The sequence below is a fragment of the Hyla sarda genome, unplaced genomic scaffold (assembly GCF_029499605.1).
Source record: "Hyla sarda isolate aHylSar1 unplaced genomic scaffold, aHylSar1.hap1 scaffold_217, whole genome shotgun sequence".
NCBI classification, from domain to species: Eukaryota; Metazoa; Chordata; class Amphibia; order Anura; family Hylidae; genus Hyla; species Hyla sarda.
The window spans coordinates 47,021-71,129 of record NW_026608839.1 but is presented as its reverse complement, the minus strand read 5'-3'; the positions used below and the strand labels follow the sequence as shown (position 1 = coordinate 71,129).

At 46.4% G+C, this 24,109-nt stretch overlaps 1 protein-coding gene across 7 annotated transcripts in view; it reads right to left on the bottom strand.

The window, feature by feature from the left end:
• The window catches only part of LOC130319815 (zinc finger protein OZF-like), a 45,803-nt gene extending 22,714 nt beyond the window's left edge, over window positions 1–23,089 (bottom strand). Inside the window, exons 1-5 of one of the 7 annotated variants that reach the window (XM_056552987.1) lie at window positions 5,950–5,978; window positions 5,628–5,662; window positions 1,227–1,299; window positions 1,057–1,135; window positions 878–975 (exon numbers count right to left, since the gene is read on the bottom strand). In XM_056552987.1, the coding sequence (XP_056408962.1) occupies window positions 878–975; window positions 1,057–1,135; window positions 1,227–1,271 (222 nt within the window). In that variant the 5' untranslated portion in view covers window positions 1,272–1,299; window positions 5,628–5,662; window positions 5,950–5,978. Of the gene's footprint in view, window positions 1–877; window positions 976–1,056; window positions 1,136–1,226; window positions 1,300–4,585; window positions 4,624–5,319; window positions 5,361–5,451; window positions 5,471–5,627; window positions 5,663–5,765; window positions 5,847–5,949; window positions 5,979–22,527 lie in introns of those variants that run through there. The other 6 variants (XM_056552986.1, XM_056552992.1, XM_056552991.1 and 3 more) reach the window with 6 other exon arrangements.
• Window positions 23,090–24,109: the final 1,020 nt, after the last annotated feature.

Here is a 24,109-nt window from a genome sequence, read left to right as displayed (position 1 = left end):
AATCTGCATGCTATTCTGAATAACAGTTGTATTTCACTACCCCAGCACACTCCATATGTGTGTGAGAACACAGCAAAGTGTTCTACACCCCTATTGAGGCTGTCTGTAGGCCAGAAATATAATTTCGCTGCAAATACATTCGGATCGAAACAAATTTTTTCGGAAAATTTGGCGAATTGGCCGAATCAAATTTTTGAAAAGTTTGCTCATCTCTAGTTCTGAGTTTTCGAGTTCTGTAGAACAAAAATCAACCACATTTTATGGGGGAACATTAGTAAATATGTTTTTTTTTTTCTTTCGGAGACCACACCCACTCATTGTTTTGTGGAAAATTGGAGGGTTTTGAGAAACATTGCATTTTTTTGGGTGCAGACTATTGCAAACTGTGTTGCACGCAGCAACATTGGGAGCATAACCCGAGGAAAAACTGTCAGGAAAACATTAGTAAATGAGGGTCAACGTGTTGTGTGAAAAAGGATCAATATATGAGACGCCCATGACGGTAAGTGCCCAAAGAAATCCAGACAAACCCACATAGGTGTAGCCTCAGAGTTATCTACCTCGATAATCCTGTAGGACACTGTCCTCTCCATCTACCTGATCATCCTGTAGGACATTGTCCTCTCCATCTACCTGATCATCCTGTAGGACATTGTCCTCTCCATCTACCTGATCATCCTATAGGACATTGTCCTCTCTACCTGATCATCCTGTAGGACATTGTCCTCTCCATCTACCTGATCATCCTGTAGGACATTGTCCTCTCCATCTACCTGATCATCCTGTAGGACATTGTCCTCTCCATCTACCTGATCATCCTGTAGGACATTGTCCTCTCCATCTACCTGATCATCCTGTAGGACATTGTCCTCTCTACCTGATCATCCTGTAGGACATTGTCATCTCTCCTCGGACAGTCCTGGGAATCCAGAGGAGCAGGACATCTCCCTGGTGGGTTCCTCTTCCTGGATCCATCTGTAGGAGACACACAGTGACTGAATACATTGTGTAGAGGATCAGATAATGGGGGATCTAGGGGACATCCGAGCTTCTTACACTCCTGATCCATCACTATATACATCCCGTCCTCTTCTTCACACTTCGGCTCAACTTTAATGCCAGGAACATCTTCATCCTAAACAGTTGAGGGAAATCAGGTACTTAATAATAACTCTAATAAGGCGGCCTTATATTATTATATATGAGGAGACGTCATCTCCCTATACCTGATGGACATTGAGATCTTCATCTGGATAATCCTGGAAGGACATCTCTGTGGTGGATTCTGTATACACGGATCTGTAGAAGATACAGAATGAGTGTTACGCCTAGCGCTCCGGGTCCCCGCTCCTCCCCGGAGCGCTTACGGCGTCTCTCTCTCCGCAGCGCCCCGGTCGGTCCCGCTGACCGGGAGCGCTGCACTGTCATGGCCGTCGGGGATGCGATTCGCACAGCGGGACGCGCCCGCTCGCGAATCGCATCCCAGGTCACTTACCCGTCCCGGTCCCCTGCTGTCATGTGCTGGCGCGCGCGGCTCCGCTCTCTAGGGCGCGCGCGCGCCAGCTCCCTGAGACTTAAAGGGCCAGTGCACCAATGATTGGTGCCTGGCCCAATTAGCTTAATTGGCTTCCACCTGCTCCCAGACTATATCTGATCTCTGCCCCTGCACTCCCCTGCCGGATCTTGTTGCCTTAGTGCCTAGAGAAAGCGTTTACTGTGTTTGTCCATACTGTGTACTTGACCTCCTGCTATTGCCATATTGACTACGATTCTTGCTGCCTGCCCCGACCTTCTGCTACGTCCGACCTTGCTCTTGTCTTCTCCCTTGTACCGCGCCTTCTTCAGCAGTCAGAGAGGTTGAGCCGTTGCTAGTGGATACGACCTGGTTGCTACCGCCGCTGCAAGACCATCCCGCTTTGCGGCGGGCTCTGGTGAAAACCAGTAGCAGCTTAGAACCGGTCCACTAGCACGGTCCACGCCAATCCTTCTCTGGCACAGAGGATCCACCTCCTGCCTGCCGAATCGTGACAATGAGCGAATACAATGATGAAATTAATCAAAATTACTGCAAAACGGGAAAGGCCAATCATATTACAACCTCAATCTGCTGAAATAAATCATCCTGCATTGTGCAAATGTGATTGAGAAAAATAGAAGCCAATATAAACCCTGCTTAGAAAGAGACATCTGAGGACATAAACGCTCCTGAGGAAGAGACAACTGAGGACATAAACCCTCCTGAGATAGAGACAACTGAGGACATAAACTCTCCTGAGATAGAGACAACTGAGGACATAAACCCCCCTGAGGAAGAGACAACTGAGGACATAAACCCTCCTGAGATAGAGACAACTGAGGACATAATCCCTCCTGAGATAGAGACAACTGAGGACATAAACCCTCCTGAGATAGAGACAACTGAGGACATAAATGCTCTTGAGGAAGAGACAATTGAGGACATAAACCCCCCTGAGGAAGAGACAACTGAGAACATAAACCCCCCTGAGGAAGAGAAAACTGCGGACATAAACCCTCCTGAGATAGAGACAACTGAGGTCATAAACCCTCCTGAGGAAGAGACAACTGAGGACATAAACCCTCCTGAGATAGAGACAACTGAGAACATAAACCCTCCTGAGAAAGAGACAAATGAGGACATAAACCGTCCTGAGATAGAGACAACTGAGGACATAAATGCTCTTGAGGAAGAGACAATTGAGGGCATAAACCCCCCTGAGGAAGAGACAACTGAGGACATAAACCCTCCTGAGATAGAGACAACTGAGGACATAAACCCTCCTGAGATAGAGACAACTAAGGGCATAAAGCCTCCTGAGGAAGAGAAAACTGCGGACATAAACCCTCCTGAGATAGAGACAACTGAGGTCATAAACCCTCCTGAGGAAGAGACAACTGAGGACATAAACCCTCCTGAGATAGAGACAACTGAGAACATAAACCCTCCTGAGAAAGAGACAAATGAGGACATAAACCGTCCTGAGATAGAGACAACTGAGGACATAAACCCTCCTGAGGAAGAGACAACTGAGGACATATACCCTTCTGAGGAAGAGACAACTGAGGACATAAACCCTCCTCAGGAAGAGACAACTGAGGACATAAACCCTCCTGAGATAGAGACAACTAAGGGCATAAAGCCTCCTGAGGAAGAGACAACTGAGGACATAAACCCTCCTGAGGAAGAGACAACTGAGGACATAAACCCTCCTGAGGAAGAGACAACTGAGGACATAAACCCTCCTGAGATAGAGACAACTAAGGGCATAAAGCCTCCTGAGGAAGAGACAACTGAGGACATATACCCTTCTGAGGAAGAGACAACTGAGGACATAAACCCTCCTGAAAGAGACAACTGAGGACATAAACCCTCCTGAGATAGAGACAACTGAGGACATAAAGCCTCCTGAGGAAGAGACAACTGATGACATAAACCCTCCTGAGATAGAGACAAAAGAGGACATAAACCCTCCTGAGGAAGAGACAACTAAGGACATAAACCCTCCTGATGAAGAGACAACTGAGGACATAAACCATCCTGAGATAGAGACAACTGAGGACATAAACCCCCCTGAGATAGAGACAACTGAGAACATACACCCTCCTGAGGAAGAGACAACTGAGGACATAAAGCCTCCTCAGGAAGAGACAACTGAGGACATAAACAATGCTGAGGAAGAGACAACTGAGGTCATAAACCCTCCTGAGGAAGAGACAACTGAGGACATAAACCCTCCTGAGATAGAGACAACTGAGGACATAAACCACTCTGAGGAAGAGACAACTGAGGACATAAACCCTCCTGAGATAGAGACAACTGAGGACATAAACCCTCCTGAGGAAGAGACAACTGAGGACATAAACCCTCCTGAGGAAGAGACAACTGAGGACATAAAGCCTCCTGAGATAGAGACAACTGAGGACATAAACCCTCCTGAGGAAGAGACAACTGAGGACATAAACCCTCCTGAGGAAGAGACAAATGAGGACATAAACCGTCCTGAGATAGAGACAACTGAGGACATAAACCCTCCTGAGGAAGAGACAACTGAGGACATAAACCCTCCTGAGATAGAGACAACTGAGGACATAAACCCTCCTGAGGAAGAGACAACTGAGGACATAAACCCTCCTGAGGAAGAGACAAATGAGGACATAATCCCTCCTGAGATAGAGACAACTGAGGACATAAACCCTCCTGAGGAAGAGACAACTGAGGACATAAACCCTCCTGAGATAGAGACAAATGAGGACATAAACCCCTACGCGCCCCCCCCCCCCCTCCGAGGAGCCTTCATGGTGAAATGGCGTTGGGGTCTGGCGTGCTGTATTATTATGTGACCTTGACCGGGTATTGTTTCGCCGTGTGGCAAATAATATGCATCCTTGCCTCCTGGCGGATCTGTGTTAGTATGTTTGCAGTTATCTGCGCGCTCACTGATCCTTTGTTGCCCAGCATATCAACTGAACAAGTACCTATAGTATATTTTCAATTATTGTATGCTGCTTTTTGGCCAACCTTTATAGATTGCACATGACATACGTTTACTTTTTCCTGTATACATACCATGCCCATGTGGTAGTCACATTTTTTTCTGATTGTTGTTGTCCTTTTAAATGTTTTTATCTATGTATTTTCAATAAAGAATTTGTATTTTTTTTATTACGTTCTGTGTCCTGGTGTGTTGAATGGATATTCTTATATTTAAGTGACAAACCAGTGGTCTTTATCAAATATATCTTACCCAGTGGTGATGTTCGGGGCCGGTGGTCTTTATCAAATATATCTTACCCAGTGGTGATGTTCGGGGCCGGTGGTCTATAATAAATATATCTTACCCGGTGGTGATGTTGGGGGCCGGTGGTCTATAATAAATATATCTTACCCAGTGGTGATGTTCGGGGCCGGTGGTCTATAATAAATATATCTTACCCGGTGGTGATGTTCGGGGCCGGTGGTCTATAATAAATATATCTTACCCGGTGGTAATGTTGGGGGCCGGTGGTCTATAATAAATATGTCTTACCCAGTGGTGATGTTCGGGGCCGGTGGTCTATAATAAATATATCTTACCCAGTGGTGATGTTCGGGGCCGGTGGTCTATAATAAATATATCTTACCCGGTGGTGATGTTGGGGGCCGGTGGTCTATAATAAATATCTTACCCAGTGATTATGTTGGGGGCCGGTGGTCTATAATAAATATGTCTTACCAGGTGATGTTCGGGGCCGGTGGTCTATAATAAATATGTCTTACCCGGTGTTGTTCGGGGTCGGTGGTCTATAATAAATATATCTTACCCGGTGATGTTCGGGGTCGGTGGTCTATAATAAATATATCTTACCCGGTGATGTACGGGGTCGGTGGTCTATAATAAATATATCTTACCCGGTGATGTTCGGGGTCAGTGGTCTATAGTAAATATATCTTACCCGGTGATGTTCGGGGTGGGTGGTCTATAGTAAATATATCTTACCCGGTGATGTTCGGGGTGGGTGGTCTATAATAAATATATCTTACCCGGTGATGTTCGGGGTGGGTGGTCTATAGTAAATATATCTTACCCGGTGATGTTCGGGGTGGGTGGTCTATAGTAAATATATCTTACCCGGTGATGTTCGGGGTGGGTGGTCCTCCATAATGCTACATGGAGAAATAGACAGAAGAGCCTGAGATATTGTTGTGATCACATGATCACTCACATGATGGGCGAGAAGCTGAGCATATTAATATATGGGTTAAGGACCTGTGACGTTGTGATCATGTGATTAGTCACATGGGGGCGGGGAAGATTATACTAACATTCCGTCTTAGGACCTGTGATGTTGTTATGGTCACATGATCAGTCACATAGAGGGCAGGGATACAGAGCAAACAAATATGTGGGTGAAGGACCTGTGAGGGGCGGGGAGCAGAGGTTACTAACATACGTTATAGGACCTGTGAGGGGCGGGGAGCAGAGGTTACTAACATACGTTATAGGACCTGTGAGGGGCGGGGAGCAGAGGTTACTAACATACGTTATAGGACCTGTGAGGGGCGGGGAACAGAGGTTACTAACATACGTTATAGGACCTGTGAGGGGCGGGGAGCAGAGGTTACTAACATACGTTATAGGACCTGTGAGGGGCGGGGAGCAGAGGCTACTAACATACGTTATAGGACCTGTGAGGGGCGGGGAGCAGAGGTTACGAACATACGTTATAGGACCTGTGAGGGGCGGGGAGCAGAGGTTACTAACATACGTTATAGGACCTGTGAGGGGCGGGGAACAGAGGTTACTAACATACGTTATAGGACCTGTGAGGGGCGGGGAGCAGAGGTTACTAACATACGTTATAGGACCTGTGAGGGGCGGGGAGCAGAGGCTACTAACATACGTTATAGGACCTGTGAGGGGCGGGGAGCAGAGGTTACTAACATACGTTATAGGACCTGTGAGGGGCGGGGAGCAGAGGTTACTAACATACGTTATAGGACCTGTGAGGGGCGGGGAGCAGAGGTTACTAACATACGTTATAGGACCTGTGAGGGGCGGGGAGCAGAGGCTACTAACATACGTTATAGGACCTGTGAGGGGCGGGGAGCAGAGGTTACTAACATACGTTATAGGACCTGTGAGGGGCGGGGAGCAGAGGCTACTAACATACGTTATAGGACCTGTGAGGGGCGGGGAGCAGAGGCTACTAACATACGTTATAGGACCTGTGAGGGGCGGGGAGCAGAGGTTACTAACATACGTTATAGGACCTGTGAGGGGCGGGGAGCAGAGGCTACTAACATACGTTATAGGACCTGTGAGGGGCGGGGAGCAGAGGCTACTAACATACGTTATAGGACCTGTGAGGGGCGGGGAGCAGAGGTTACTAACATGCGTTATAGGACCTGTGAGGGGCGGGGAGCAGAGGTTACTAACATACGTTATAGGACCTGTGAGGGGCGGGGAGCAGAGGTTACTAACATACGTTATAGGACCTGTGAGGGGCGGGGAGCAGAGGCTACTAACATACGTTATAGGACCTGTGAGGGGCGGGGAGCAGAGGTTACTAACATATGTTATAGGACCTGTGAGGGGCGGGGAGCAGAGGCTACTAACATATGTTATAGGACCTGTGAGGGGCGGGGAGCAGAGGTTACTAACATACGTTATAGGACCTGTGAGGGGCGGGGAGCAGAGGTTACTAACATACGTTATAGGACCTGTGAGGGGCGGGGAGCAGAGGTTACTAACATACGTTATAGGACCTGTGAGGGGCGGGGAGCAGAGGTTACTAACATACGTTATAGGACCTGTGAAGTTGTTATGGTCACGTGATCAGTCACATGGGGTGGGATAAGCAGTATAAATCTATCAGTCTGTCTCCTCTCTATCAGTCTGCCTCCTCTGTCTGTCTCCTCTCTATCAGTCTGTCTCCTCTGTCTCCTCTCTATCAGTCTGTCTCCTCTCTATCAGTCTGTCTCCTCTAGATCTGTCTGTCTCCTCTGTCTGTCTCCTCTCTATCAGTCTGTCTCCTCTAGATCAGTCTGTCTCCTCTCTATCAGTCTGTCTCCTCTGTCTGTCTCCTCTGTCTCCTCTCTATCAGTCTGTCTCCTCTCTATCTGTCTGTCTCCTCTCTATCAGTCTGTCTCCTCTGTCTTCTCTCTATCTGTCTGTCTCCTCTGTCTCCTCTCTATCAGTCTGTCTCCTCTGTCTGTCTCCTCTGTCTCCTCTCTATCAGTCTGTCTCCTCTCTATCAGTCTGTCTCCTCTGTCTGTCTCCTCTGTCTCCTCTCTATCAGTCTGTCTCCTCTCTATCAGTCTGTCTCCTCTCTATCAGTCTGTCTCCTCTCTATCAGTCTGTCTCCTCTCTATCAGTCTGTCTCCTCTGTCTCCTCTCTATCAGTCTGTCTCCTCTGTCTGTCTCCTCTGTCTCCTCTCTATCAGTCTGTCTCCTCTCTATCAGTCTGTCTCCTCTCTATCAGTCTGTCTCCTCTGTCTCCTCTAGATCAGTCTGTCTCCTCTCTATCAGTCTGTCTCCTCTCTATCAGTCTGTCTCCTCTCTATCAGTCTGTCTCCTCTGTCTCCTCTCTATCAGTCTGTCTCCTCTCTATCAGTCTGTCTCCTCTGTCTGTCTCCTCTGTCTGTCTCCTCTCTATCAGTCTGTCTCCTCTGTCTCCTCTCTATCAGTCTGTCTCCTCTCTATCAGTCTGTCTCCTCTGTCTCCTCTCTATCATTCTGTCTCCTCTGTCTGTCTCCTCTGTCTCCTCTCTATCAGTCTGTCTCCTCTCTATCAGTCTGTCTCCTCTCTATCAGTCTGTCTCCTCTCTATCAGTCTGTCTCCTCTGTCTCCTCTCTATCATTCTGTCTCCTCTGTCTGTCTCCTCTGTCTCCTCTCTATCAGTCTGTCTCCTCTCTATCAGTCTGTCTCCTCTGTCTGTCTCCTCTGTCTCCTCTCTATCAGTCTGTCTCCTCTCTATCAGTCTGTCTCCTCTCTATCAGTCTGTCTCCTCTCTATCAGTCTGTCTCCTCTCTATCAGTCTGTCTCCTCTGTCTCCTCTCTATCAGTCTGTCTCCTCTCTATCAGTCTGTCTCCTCTGTCTGTCTCCTCTGTCTCCTCTCTATCATTCTGTCTCCTCTGTCTCCTCTCTATCAGTCTGTCTCCTCTCTATCAGTCTGTCTCCTCTGTCTGTCTCCTCTGTCTCCTCTCTATCAGTCTGTCTCCTCTGTCTGTCTCCTCTGTCTCCTCTCTATCAGTCTGTCTCCTCTGTCTGTCTCCTCTGTCTCCTCTCTATCAGTCTGTCTCCTCTGTCTGTCTCGTCTGTCTCCTCTGTCTGTCTCCTCTGTCTCCTCTCTATCATTCTGTCTCCTCTCTATCATTCTGTCTCCTCTGTCTCCTCTCTATCAGTCTGTCTCCTCTCTATCAGTCTGTCTCCTCTGTCTGTCTCCTCTGTCTCCTCTCTATCAGTCTGTCTCCTCTGTCTGTCTCCTTTGTCTCCTCTCTATCAGTCTGTCTCCTCTCTATCAGTCTGTCTCCTCTCTATCAGTCTGTCTCCTCTGTCTGTCTCTTCTGTCTCCTCTCTATCAGTCTGTCTCCTCTGTCTGTCTCCTCTCTATCATTCTGTCTCCTCTCTATCAGTCTGTCTCCTCTCTATCAGTCTGTCTCCTCTGTCTCCTCTCTATCAGTCTGTCTCCTCTCTATCAGTCTGTCTCCTCTGTCTGTCTCCTCTGTCTGTCTCCTTTGTCTCCTCTCTATCAGTCTGTCTCCTCTCTATCAGTCTGTCTCCTCTCTATCAGTCTGTCTCCTCTGTCTGTCTCCTCTGTCTCCTCTCTATCAGTCTGTCTCCTCTGTCTCCTCTCTATCAGTCTGTCTCCTCTGTCTCCTCTCTATCAGTCTGTCTCCTCTGTCTGTCTCCTCTGTCTCCTCTCTATCAGTCTGTCTCCTCTGTCTGTCTCCTCTGTCTCCTCTCTATCAGTCTGTCTCCTCTGTCTGTCTCCTCTGTCTCCTCTCTATCAGTCTGTCTCCTCTGTCTCCTCTCTATCAGTCTGTCTCCTCTCTATCAGTCTGTCTCCTGTCTGTCTCCTCTGTCTCCTCTCTATCAGTCTGTCTCCTCTGTCTCCTCTGTCTGTCTCCTCTTTATCAGTCTGTCTCCTCTCTATCAGTCTGTCTCCTCTGTCTGTCTCCTCTGTCTCCTCTCTATCAGTCTGTCTCCTCTGTCTCCTCTCTATCAGTCTGTCTCCTCTGTCTGTCTCCTCTGTCTCCTCTCTATCAGTCTGTCTCCTCTGTCTGTCTCCTCTGTCTCCTCTCTATCAGTCTGTCTCCTCTGTCTCCTCTCTATCAGTCTGTCTCCTCTCTATCAGTCTGTCTCCTCTGTCTGTCTCCTCTGTCTCCTCTCTATCAGTCTGTCTCCTCTGTCTCCTCTCTATCAGTCTGTCTCCTCTGTCTCCTCTCTATCATTTTGTCTCCTCTGTCTCCTCTCTATCAGTCTGTCTCCTCTCTATCAGTCTGTCTCCTCTCTATCAGTCTGTCTCCTCTCTATCAGTCTGTCTCCTCTCTATCAGTCTGTCTCCTCTCTATCAGTCTGTCTCCTCTGTCTCCTCTAGATCTGTCTGTCTCCTCTCTATCAGTCTGTCTCCTCTGTCTCCTCTCTATCAGTCTGTCTCCTCTGTCTGTCTCCTCTGTCTCCTCTCTATCAGTCTGTCTCCTCTGTCTGTCTCCTCTGTCTCCTCTCTATCAGTCTGTCTCCTCTCTATCAGTCTGTCTCCTCTCTATCAGTCTGTCTCCTCTCTATCAGTCTGTCTCCTCTCTATCAGTCTGTCTCCTCTCTATCAGTCTGTCTCCTCTCTATCAGTCTGTCTCCTCTGTCTCCTCTCTATCAGTCTGTCTCCTCTCTATCAGTCTGTCTCCTCTGTCTCCTCTAGATCTGTCTGTCTCCTCTTTATCAGTCTGTCTCCTCTCTATCAGTCTGTCTCCTCTGTCTGTCTCCTCTGTCTCCTCTCTATCAGTCTGTCTCCTCTCTATCATTCTGTCTCCTCTGTCTGTCTCCTCTGTCTCCTCTCTATCATTCTGTCTCCTCTGTCTGTCTCCTCTGTCTCCTCTCTATCAGTCTGTCTCCTCTCTATCAGTCTGTCTCCTCTCTATCAGTCTGTCTCCTCTCTATCAGTCTGTCTCCTCTCTATCAGTCTGTCTCCTCTCTATCAGTCTGTCTCCTCTCTATCAGTCTGTCTCCTCTGTCTCCTCTCTATCAGTCTGTCTCCTCTGTCTGTCTCCTCTGTCTCCTCTCTATCAGTCTGTCTCCTCTCTATCAGTCTGTCTCCTCTGTCTCCTCTCTATCAGTCTGTCTCCTCTCTATCAGTCTGTCTGTCTCCTCTCTATCATTCTGTCTCCTCTGTCTCCTCTCTATCAGTCTGTCTCCTCTGTCTCCTCTGTCTCCTCTGTCTCCTCTCTATCAGTCTGTCTCCTCTGTCTCCTCTCTATCATTCTGTCTCCTCTGTCTCCTCTCTATCAGTCTGTCTCCTCTCTATCAGTCTGTTTGCTCAGATTGGTGGAGACTTCGGTCACATGACTGTGACATCACACAGGTCCTGTGCCCTAAGGATTTGGTCAGACTACCAGAAGCCCAGTCAGAGATCGGATGCGGTTCTAGCTGTGAGAGACGGCACCACAGAGTCAGAACCTGTTAAAGAGAGACAGCACCACAGAGACAGCACATGTTATAGAGAGACTACACCACAGAGACAGCACCTGTTATAGAGAGACAGCACCACAGAGACAGAACCTGTTATAGAGAGACAGCACCACAGAGACAGAACCTGTTATAGAGAGACAGCACCACAGAGACAGCACATGTTATAGAGAGACTACACCACAGAGACAGCACCTGTTATAGAGAGACAGCACCACAGAGACAGAACCTGTTATAGAGAGAGACTGCACCACAGAGACAGAACCTGTTATAGAGAGACTGCACCACAGAGACAGCACCTGTTATAGAGACAGCACTTAGCTGAGAGAGAGACCTGCTGGCAGAGCTGGAGAGACAAGCACTACGTCTGGTGAATGCAGAGATTAGACTGCTGCTGCTGACCTGGTTATTGTGTTGTGAGGGTGAAGCTGAAAGTCCTTCTGTGGCAACAGGATAATGGGATAAGTGTTTGATTGTGGGGGTCCGAACGCTGCCCCCCCCCCCCCCTGCGCGCGATCTCCTGCTCTGTCGGGACTCTCCCGTACAGGAGATATGACACCGCAGCCCAAACGCCTCCTCCATGTAGTTCTATGGGAGAGGCGGGGGGGGGGGGGCAGCGTTTGTGTATGGGGAGGGGGAGGGGAGGGAGCGGAACCGTCGACCTATACGCGCATTCGCCCTCTTACTGAGTGCTAATCCGGGGCCCCGTTCAGGAGCTGCAGTTGTCCTTCAACCCTTTCCCGACCCCTGACCTACATGTACGTCATGGATCGGCTCCTATTCTATAACGCAGGGCCACAGCGTGATAGGGGGTCGGGCCTAATAGCGCGCGGCACTGATCAAAGTTGAACGCTGCGTCTAAAGTTAAAGTAAACCTACACCGGTTAGCTCAGGGAGCTGTTCGGGATTAAATCACGGTGTCTCGAACAACTAGAAGACAACAGGAGGGCCCCTACCTGCCTCCTCGCTGTCCAATCGCCGAATGACTGTTCAGTGCCTGAGATCCAGACATGAGCAGGCAGAATCATTGATCAATGGTTTCCTATGAGAAACTAGTGATCAATGTAAAAAATCAGTGTGTGCAGTGTTATAGTCTCCTATGGGATAACAATGATCAGTATAAGATATCAGTGTGTGCAGTGTTATAGGTCCCTATGGGATAATAATGATCAGTATAAGAGATCAGTGTGTGCAGTGTTATAGCCTCCTATGGGATAATAATGATCAGTATAAGAGATCAGTGTGTACAGTGTTATAGCCTCCTATGGGATAATAATTATCAGTATAAGAGATCAGTGTGTGCAGTGTTATAGTCTCCTATGGGATAATAATGATCAGTATAAGAGATCAGGGTGTGCAGTGTTATAACCTCCTATGGGATAACAATGATCAGTATAAGAGATCAGTGTGTGCAGTGTTATAGTCTCTTATGGGATAATAATGATCAGTATAAGAGATCAGTGTATGTAGTGTTATAGTCTCTTATGGGATAACAATGATCAGTATAAGAGATCAGCGTGATCAGTATTATAGTCTCCTATGGGATAATAATGATCAGTGTATGTAGTGTTATAGTCTCCTATGGGATAATAATGATCAGTATAAGAGATCAGTGTGTGCAGTGTTATAGTCTCCTATGGGATAACAATGATCAGTATAAGAGCTCAGTGTGTGCAGTGTTATAGCCCCCTATGGGATAACAATGATCAGTATAAGAGCTCAGTGTGTGCAGTGTTATAGCCCCCTATGGGATAACAATGATCAGTATAAGAGATCAGTGTGTGCAGTGTTATAGGTCCCTATGGGATAATAATGATCAGTATAAGAGATCAGTGTGTGCAGTGTTATAGCCTCCTATGGGATAATAATGATCAGTATAAGAGCTCAGTGTGTGCAGTGTTATAGTCTCTTATGGGATAACAATGATCAGTGTAAGAGATCAGTGTGTGCAGTGTTATAGTCTCCTATGGGATAACATTGATCAGTATAAGAGCTCAGTGTGTGCAGTGTTATAGTCACCTATGGGATAATAATGATCAGTGTAAGAGATCAGTGTGTGCAGTGTTATAGGTCCCTATGGAATAATAATGATCAGTATAAGAGATCAGCGTGATCAGTATTATAGTCTCCTATGGGATAATAATGATCAGTATAAGAGATCAGTGTTAGCAGTGTTATAGCCCCCTATGGGATAACAATGATCAGTATAAGAGATCTGTGTGCAGTGTTATAGTCTCCTATGTGATAACAATGATCAGTGTGTGCAGTGTTATAGTCTCCTATGGGATAATAATGATCAGTATAAGAGATCAGTGTGTGCAGTGTTATAGGTCCCTATGGTATAATAATGATCAGTATAAGAGATCAGTGTGTGCATTGTTATAGGTCCCTATGGGATAACAATGATCAGTATAAGAGATCAGTGTGTGCAGTGTTATAGTCTCCTATGGGATAACAATGATCAGTATAAAAGATCAGTGTGTGCAGTATTATAGTCTCCTATGGGATAATAAGGATCAGTATAAGAGATCAGTGTGATCAGTATTATAGTCTCCTATGGGATAACAATTATCAGTGTGTGCAGTGTTATAGGTCCCTATGGGATAACGATGATCAGTATAAGAGATCAGTGTGTACAGTGTTATAGTCTCCTATGGGATAATAATGATCAGTTTAAGAGATCAGTGTGTGCAGTGTTATAGTCTCCTATGGGATAACAATGATCAGTATAAGAGATCAGTGTGTGCAGTGCATAGTTATACATAGGGGTATAGTGGTCTGTGCAGAGCATTGCATCCTAGTGTCTATAGTACCGCCATGTGTATAGCAGTGTGTATGTACTACATAGTTATACATAGGGGTATGTGCATTGTAGTAATACACCAGCTCAACAGTAGCGTAAGTAATTGTGGTGTCCCAGTACAGGTACATTGTGTCAAGGTATTATAGGTCCTGTCAGATTGAGGCCTCCAGTGTCCTGGGGGCTCCCCTGCAGGGACTCAACCATTTCTAATGTGTATTTACACTGTTATAACTTAGCAATCAGCTATTAGGTGTCTGTAGCTTTAAGTATGTTACCTAGCAACCTCATGCCTAGTCAGGGTATGTGAGAGTGGAGGACTGAGGGCTAGACTAAACTTTTGTGTAAGGTGTTATATTATGTTATTACTTGTATGTAACTTTATTGTAAATCCTAAAGGGGATACAGACAACTCTATGATCCACAGCAGCCTGGCCAATGGGCTGTAGTTTAGCCTTCCCTGATAAGGGGCGGTATTTCCTGTGTAGAGGAGTTGTGTGGGGTTCAGAGGAGTTGTGTGGGGTTCAGAGGAGTTGTGTGGGGTTCAGAGTGAAGAATCATCAACTCATTTCAGTCAGAGTACAGAGCGGAGGAATATCCAGCCTTTACTTCAGCCTTGATCAGAGGATTCCTAAAGGACAATTCATTATCCTCTGGCGAAAAGCCCCAAATCTAGCGACACTTCAGTAAGTGACTTTAATCTCAAGCCTAATATAGCGCAGAGAAAAGGAATAGAGGATAGGGTCCGGCTCCTGGGTAGAAGTATCCAATAAAACTTAACCTTTAATGGCAACTATTAAAACATGGAAGTTCTCCACTAGGTGGCAAGTGACATGTCACTTAAAAAAAGGGGGGTGAAACGCTGACGCGTTTCGAGCAGTTGCTCTTAATCATGGCGTTGGTACCTTGTCACACGGGGGTTTAAATACCCACTGGCATATGGTCAGGTCCCACCGTGGAAACAAACTCCCCGCCTCTGTCAAACAAGATGTGACATGGCATATGGAAGGTAGCCGAAAAAAGGGGACTGGCTACATGCTCTCCATACGAGAGAGGCTTTTTGGATCTTAAGGATGGAAACACGTGCTCCTATGGGCCCTAACTATAGAAATGACCTTATGTATTTTTACTAAATTAGCTTTGTTTCATCCAGTCATTACTGGTGGTTTTTGTATTTTAGATGATATTAGGATCTATCCACAGTCTGCGGTTTGTGCTGCGATCTCTGCCTCGGCTGTTTTAGTGGTGACCATGGCTATATAATTCAGAGACCTAAGCTATTTGTCAAATTTATATAGATTCTTTTTTGACCATCAATGCCGCCTATGATTTGATATATTTATTCTTTATTTTTTTGTATGTGATACGTCTTATACCATGTTAAGCCACAACTGGGGTTTTTCATGTAACCTGTGCGATTATTAATGGTTTGTGGGTTACATGTCTATCCACAGGTTCCCGTGTGTCTATATACTATAATATTTATGGACCTATGATGTGTCCGGAACATGATTTCATGGCAGCTTCAGTATATATATTTTTTCCATCTGTGGCTTTGTACACATTGTGCGTTCTGTCTATTTTTATTCTTGTGTTTGGATTATTATATGGTTTATATTGGTTTCACATCAGATTTTGAAGCATTTCACCCGCCTAATTTAGTATCTTTCTTATTATCTAGTGTTATATTCTGCTATAGGATAAATCTTCATGTATATTATTATGCCCATTTGCGGTTTTTGCATATATAGGTTGGGGTTCACATCATGCGTTTTATCTGTTATTCTATCTTTTTGTATCATTTCTTATTGTGTTCGGGGTTTTTCCTATGCTGATTTTGTTATGACATTCTATATCAGTTTGAACGTGCACAGCCTCTCGTGTATGTTCCACGGGAGGTTACTGTGTAGTAGTATTGTACTGTTTGTATATATATTTATGAACATCATTATACAAATACTCATATGACAAACAGGTTACCTATGGGTTAATCGGCAATCTTTTATGCCTTAATTAGACTCAATCTGGCCGCACCTTTTTTTCGGCTACCTTCCATATGCCATGTCACATCCTGTTTGACGGAGGCGGGGAGTTTGTTTCCACGGTGGGACCTGACCATATGCCAGTGGGTATTTAAAACCCGTGTGACAAGATACCAACGCCATGATTAAGAGCAACTGCTCGAAACGCGTCGGCGTTTCACCCCCCCTTTTTTTAATGACATGTCACTTGCCACCTAGTGGCGAATTTTCATGTTTTAATAGTTGCCATTAAAGGTTAAGTTTTATTGGATACTTCTACCCAGGAGCCGGACCCTATCCTCTATTCCTTTTCTCAGTGCTACGGGGAGTGGCGGCTCCCTGCCTCCGTGCTCCGGGACTATTGCCTGATGCTTGACACATATGGACTTTGGTGAGCTGATCTATTTCTTTGTGTTCCTCTGCTAATATAGCGCAGACCTAAAACTCCTAGTCCGGCCGTAAGAGCCAAGTATATATGTAATATCAAGTCCAGGCACTGCAAGCTGTGGGGTCCTCTAGAGACTGTCTGTTAACCCTTTGGGAGACTTTGGTTGAGCGCTGTGGAGATTGTCCCACCTATCTTCAAGTTAGTAAAGCCTCCGTTATACTGCAACCTAGTGTGGAGTCAATTCTTTCCTTACTAGCCTGTGGGGAGACGGAGTTCCTGTAGTACCCCGGGAAATACCAAGACTACAGTGGCGTTACGTGACATTAAGGGTTAATGCCATCCGACCCTGGGTTCATAACCCCCCCCAAGAACCAAGTAGCTAACCCCAGCGTAGCGGTGGCTGCGGACCTCACCCGTGGCAACCACAACGTTTTTGGCGTCCACGAACAGGATACGGGTGTACGCCTTAACTATTCAGCCACTAAAGCAAGTCCATCCCCCAAATCTGAACTGTGTACGGGACTGTATTATTGAAAGAAATTTATCTGCCGAGGCGCAAATACAAGTGGTGGGGAAGGAGAAGTTTATTGCATTCTCTAAAGTCAAAGAACCGCCATGTGTAAAGGAAAGACAGAAATGATGCGCCAAAAACTTCCCGGTACCTGAAAGAGTTAAAGATCCTCTGGAAAAGAGCGCCAAGGACTCCCACCAAAGTCTTCTCCCCGCCCCTGGGCGAGGAAATAGTGTGGTTGTGTCCAGAGCCAAGTGGAACGGAAGAAGTCCAGCCCCTGTTGCCAGGGGGGTGGATGAAGAGGATACGCTGTTGTGCAACTTCCGGTCCCAGGCGCAGCCGATGACGCACTTCCGGCTGGCGACCATTTTGGTGGAGACCTTTATAATAGAGAAGACACAGAGTGGCCTCTTCAGTCTGCAGGAGTTCCAAGATGGAGTCCGAGGGGCGGAAGATTGCTGTGGCGGCATCGGAGATGTTCCGGGAACTGGCGGAGAAGTTGCAGCGACTGTCCCTCGGGGCCGATGAGGCCTACTGCCAAGTGCCGTTACCGGAGGATGACTGTGAGTGGGCCGCAACGCCGCCCGGGAGTTCCAGAGACCCGTCGCCTGTGAGGTTGTCGCCCCATCACCGCACCTGGGGCTCGTGGGCAGAAATTCTGACGGAGTCTGACGTGAGTACCCCAGCGGAAGCTGATTTCTCCACTCCCTCTTCTAATAGCCCCGAAGCCAGCCCCGATGCAAAGGTCCCACCACCTCCACAGGCCGCGGCCTCCCAAGATCAGTCAGCCCCTCAGTCGGCCGAGCGCCCGCCATCACCCCCGCTCCCTAGATGGTTGTTTGGGGATGAGCCAGTACATGTGGGACAATATCCTCCCGTTGCCTGGGAAATCCCTGCCTCCCATTCCTCCGGCCCGGTCAGAAAAAGCCCAAAGAGATGCCGAAGTGGCTGCCATACTAGAGCAGATGAGGGCAGAGAAGCTAGAGCGCTATGGGCCGAAGCGGCTATCGTATGAAGAGAGGGAATGGCAGCAACAGGACACCAAACAGTTGGAGGCATATTATATTAAGAGGCTTGAGCAACCAAAAGAAGGTGAGCCCTCCCTTGAACGCAGGAGAGCTACAGTCATCAAGTTTGACCGCATCAGGGGTTGCAGCACTATAATGGACTGTCACCACGGAGGCACCCTCTTTGTGAACCGGAGGGCGGTGCAAAGATCCTATCTGCCTCCTGAAAAGCACTCTCTAAAAACTGGGGAAATCGTTGAGTACACCCCTGTGAAGAGCCTGAGAGGGGAATGGGCTGCAGCAATCACCAGGCCCAGCCATCCTACTCAGATTCCCTTTTATTTTATTTCCCCTCAGAAGATTGGGACTCTGATCCCTTTGGACTTCTTACTCCAAATGTCAAGGAGATCCAAGTCCGAGAGGACTACCCTGACACTTCTGCAGCAGTTATCCAGTTTCAAGAGACAACGCTCTCAAAGACAACGGTCCCAAAGACGGTGCACTCAAAGACAGCGCACCCAAGTCACCCACAGTGCACCAATGTACCCGGGCCTACACTACCGGAGGGCCGGCCCCCAACATGGGTACCCACAAAAGTGCCAGGGCCCCCTCCTGCAGTGGCGGAGGTTTGGCCCGAAGAGCCGGCACCAACTTATCATCCTTCTGTGGCACAAGCTGCTACAGTCCAGGTGGTAGTGAATGTCCAACCTACCATCTCAAATTCTACCCTGTCCTATGTATCCTGGGATACCCAGGTCGACCCCTTGCAGGGGGCTCAATCCCGAAACCCTCGCTTCATCAGTCAGCCGAGGGCTCCTCCTAGTAGGCAGGATTGGAAAGAAAGAGGACGTCCCGTTCCTGCTGCATTAAAAAGAAAGAAGAATAAGGCACCAGAGTGATGCAATCTGAACATTTTTGTTACTTATAGTCGTAGAACTAACTGTGTTTTGTTCCAGGTTCAGCAACGGTTTAAGTCCAGTGCCTGACAGTGTCAAGAAGAGTTTACAGAGAAGAAACCGGAATTGTAAGTGTTGTGCCGGCCTAGCCCAGAGACTCCCGTATTGGAGATCTTTGTGTGAAATGTTCTGTGCCTGGCTTAGCCCAGAGACTCCCGTATTGGAGATTTTTGTGAAATGTTCTGTGCCCGGCTTAGCCCAGAGACTCCCGTATTGGAGATCTTTGTGTGAAATGTTTTGTGCCCGGCCTAGCCCAGAGACTCCCGTATTGGAGATTTTTGTGTGAAATGTTTTGTGCCCGGCCTAGCCCAGAGACTCCCGTATTGGAGATTTTTGTGTGAAATGTTTTGTGCCCGGCCTAGCCCAGAGACTCCCGTATTGGAGATTTTTGTGTGAAATGTTTTGTGCCCGGCTTAGCCCAGAGACTCCCGTATTGGAGATTTTTGTGAAATGTTCTGTGCCCGGCTTAGCCCAGAGACTCCCGTATTGGAGATCTTTGTGTGAAATGTTTTGTGCCCGGCCTAGCCCAGAGACTCCCGTATTGGAGATTTTTGTGTGAAATGTTTTGTGCCCGGCCTAGCCCAGAGACTCCCGTATTGGAGATTTTTGTGTGAAATGTTTTGTGCCCGGCCTAGCCCAGAGACTCCCGTATTGGAGATTTTTGTGTGAAATGTTTTGTGCCCGGCCTAGCCCAGAGACTCCCGTATTGGAGATTTTTGTGTGAAATGTTTTGTGCCCGGCCTAGCCCAGAGACTCCCGTATTGGAGATTTTTGTGTGAAATGTTTTGTGCCCGGCTTAGCCCAGAGACTCCCGTATTGGAGATTTTTGTGAAATGTTCTGTGCCCGGCTTAGCCCAGAGACTCCCGTATTGGAGATCTTTGTGTGAAATGTTTTGTGCCCGGCCTAGCCCAGAGACTCCCGTATTGGAGATTTTTGTGTGAAATGTTTTGTGCCCGGCCTAGCCCAGAGACTCCCGTATTGGAGATTTTTGTGTGAAATGTTTTGTGCCCGGCCTAGCCCAGAGACTCCCGTATTGGAGATTTTTGTGTGAAATGTTTTGTGCCCGGCCTAGCCCAGAGACTCCCGTATTGGAGATTTTTGTGTGAAATGTTTTGTGCCCGGCCTAGCCCAGAGACTCCCGTATTGGAGATTTTTGTGTGAAATGTTTTGTGCCCGGCTTAGCCCAGAGACTCCCGTATTGGAGATTTTTGTGTGAAATGTTTTGTGCCCGGCTTAGCCCAGAGACTCCCGTATTGGAGATTTTTGTGAAATGTTTTGTGCCCGGCTTAGCCCAGAGACTCCCGTATTGGAGATTTTTGTGTGAAATGTTTTGTGCCCGGCTTAGCCCAGAGACTCCCGTATTGGAGATTTTTGTGTGAGATGTTTTGTGCCCGGCCAAGCCCAGAGACTCCCGTATTGGAGATTTTTGTGTGAAATGTTTTGTGCCCGGCTTAGCCCAGAGACTCCCGTATTGGAGATTTTTGGGTGAGGACTATTGAACGCCTTCATAAAACTTCTTAATGACATTTTCAAGTTTATTTCAAATCTAGTAAACTTAAGTGGTTGAATCTCTCCAGTGTCTGCTCCATATTTGCATGACCTCTAACCTTCAGTAGATCTTGTACACATTAATTGTACACCAAGTAGTATTATCGTGTATATATGTCACACGTAAACAGGTAGAAATGTATACAGTGGTCCCTCAAGTTACAATATTAATTGGTTCCAGGACGACCATTGTATGTTGAAACCATTGTATGTTGGGACCATTGTATGTTGAGACCATTGTATGCTGAGACCATAACTCTATGGAAACCTGGTAATTGGTTCTGATGCCACCAAAATGTCATCCAAAAAATAGGAAAAAGAAAAAGATTAAAGAAAAATAAGTAGATAACTAATATAGATAAAGCAAATCCTTATATATAAAAGTAATAAACATCTGCTGGGAGCTGTAATCACTGTCTATTTCAGTGTTTTCCAACCAGGGTGCCTCCAGCTGTTGCAAAACTACAACTCCCAGCATGCCCGGACAGCCGTTGGCTGTCCGGGCATGCTGGGAGTTGTAGTTTTGCAACAGCTGGAGGCACCCTGGTTGGGAAACAATGGTTCTGCAGGGTCCTATACAGTACACACAGGGTCCCAAATGGAGCCGCCCTTACTTGGTGACCAAAGGAGCAGCTAACCCTGGTACAGGTAAGGAGTAGTACAGAACTTGTAGTTCCTCCCTGTACTGTAGGGGGCGCTACCGGACAGCCAGTCAGTGCATGCACTTCAGAGGTGATTTACCAGTAATACAAGTGATTTACCAGTAAAATGCCCATTGTGATTGGTCAGTTCCTCCAGTTGTGAAATGTCTCACAGATCTGGACTGTCCGTAGCATTGTATGTTGAGTCTGGTTTCAAGTTACAATGGTCCAGAAAAGAACATTGTATGTTGAGGCCATTGTAAGTTGAGGGATCACTGTATATTGTTGTACCCGAGAAGGGTAATATGTATAAAATTATTGTGCTATCCAGTCAAGGCACAAAATCCTGCGTGGTGGTTGGTTGTTTTCTCTAGGGGTCTATCCCGACACAGTCAGGAGTTACTTACACTGCCCCCATCGCCAACTTCACGTGTAAATAGAGATGGTGTTGCGTAGATCCACACGTTCTAATTTTGGACAACCCCCAGCAAGATATAGGGATTAGTCTAAAAACATGTAGATAAACTACATACACATAAGTCAGTATACACCTCAAGTATACATCTTTGATAATTCACTACAAGTGTATCTAATGGGTAAACCATTATCAACTCAAAGCCTCTTAACCCTGTTTGTGCACAGGAACCTACCCGGCCAGTAAGTATCCTGTCCCTAACATAAGCACTACAGTAAAGGAAAAGGGGTATATAAAAATGTCTAGCTTTGTATTACATGCATACATAGAAGTGTCTAGCATAAAATAAAAATGTGTTCTGGGGAGAAGTGCTTGATCGCCCAAGGGCCCCAGTAGCCAAGGCATTGAGTAGAAAGCCTCCGGCAGCCCAATCCGCACCTATTAGTATAAGAAATGTATCTAATGTTACATAATATAAGGTGATATAATGTACAGTAAAGTTATATGTCTGTATATTCAGCTACAAAACTATCTAGTTAGACATGTCAATTGTGTATAGTGTATCATATGCATAGTCCATTATAGAAAGTACATAGAAAGGTCTTTACAAATGTATATACATGTGTACAGGTTATAAATAGTAAAATAGCTAAATCTTATGAATAAGAACCTTCAATACTCTGGATAATCAGTCTACTAACCCAGTCTGTTAATATACTAAGATAAATGCTATCCCAATTACACCTACTCATTATACAGGTGACATAGCAAAGTATATAATGACAATAATATCCTAGTTATAAATATAAATAGTATATACACATAGGTATAGTCTGAAGGTTATGTTATAGGTCCAACTAAAGAAAAAATAAATCCTGTTCAAAATACTTTGATCAGATATAATAGGTATATATTCTGTCTGGGACCCAAATAACCACGTATCCTACACCAATAATGTTTCGTATCAAACCTCTAAAAGCCTGACATGGATGTTTGTGTAAAATGCCTCAGGACTTCTTATGGCCCCAAGGCCACTTCGCTCATCAATCCGTCAGTACCTTTATCGTTGAGGACGACTTCTGTTTAGTGGTGGGGTTTGTGGTGTCCCAGTATAGGTACATTGTGTCAAGGTATTGTAGGCCCTGTCAGATTGAGGCCTCCAGTGTCCTGGGGGCTCCCCTGCAGGGACTCAACCATTTCTAATGTGTATTTACAGTTATAACTTAGCAATCAGTTATTAGGTGTCTGTAGCTTTAAGTATGTTACCTAGCAACCTCATGCCTAGTCAGGGTATGTGAGAGTGGAGGACTGAGGGCTAGACTAAACTTTTGTGTAAGGTGTTATATTATGTTATTACTTGTATGTAACTTTATTGTAAATCCTAAAGGGGATACAGACAACTCTATGATCCACAGCTGCCTGGCCAATGGGCTGTAGTTTAGCCTTCCCTTATAAGGGGCGGTATTTCCTGTGTAGAGGAGTTGTGTGGGGTTCAGAGGAGTTGTGTGGGGTTCAGAGTGAAGAATCATCAACTCATTTCAGTCAGAGTACAGAGCGGAGGAATATCCAGCCTTTACTGCAGCCTTGATCAGAGGATTCCTAAAGGACAATTCATTATCTTCTGTCAGTCAGAGTACAGAGTGGAGGAATATCCAGCCTTTACTTCAGCCTTGATCAGAGGATTCCTAAAGGACAATTCATTATCTTCTGTCAGTCAGAGTACAGAGCGGAGGAATATCCAGCCTTTACTTCAGCCTTGATCAGAGGATTCCTAAAGGACAATTCATTATCCTCTGTCAGTCAGAGTACAGAGTGGAGGAATATCCAGCCTTTACTTCAGCCTTGATCAGAGGATTCCTAAAGGACAATTCATTATCTTCTGTCAGTCAGAGTACAGAGTGGAGGAATATCCAGCCTTTACTTCAGCCTTGATCAGAGGATTCCTAAAGGACAATTCATTATCTTCTGTCAGTCAGAGTACAGAGCGGAGGAATATCCAGCCTTTACTTCAGCCTTGATCAGAGGATTCCTAAAGGACAATTCATTATCCTCTGTCAGTCAGAGTACAGAGTGGAGGAATATCCAGCCTTTACTTCAGCCTTGATCAGAGGATTCCTAAAGGACAATTCATTATCTTCTGTCAGTCAGAGTACAGAGTGGAGGAATATCCAGCCTTTACTTCAGCCTTGATCAGAGGATTCCTAAAGGACAATTCATTATCTTCTGTCAGTCAGAGTACAGAGCAGAGGAATATCCAGCCTTTACTTCAGCCTTGATCAGAGGATTCCTAAAGGACAATTCATTATCTTCTGTCAGTCAGAGTACAGAGTGGAGGAATATCCAGCCTTTACTTCAGCCTTGATCAGAGGATTCCTAAAGGACAATTCATTATCTTCTGTCAGTCAGAGTACAGAGCGGAGGAATATCCAGCCTTTACTTCAGCCTTGATCAGAGGATTCCTAAAGGACAATTCATTATCCTCTGTCAGTCAGAGTACAGAGCGGAGGAATATCCAGCCTTTACTTCAGCCTTGATCAGAGGATTCCTAAAGGACAATTCATTATCTTCTGTCAGTCAGAGTACAGAGCGGAGGAATATCCAGCCTTTACTTCAGCCTTGATCAGAGGATTCCTAAAGGAC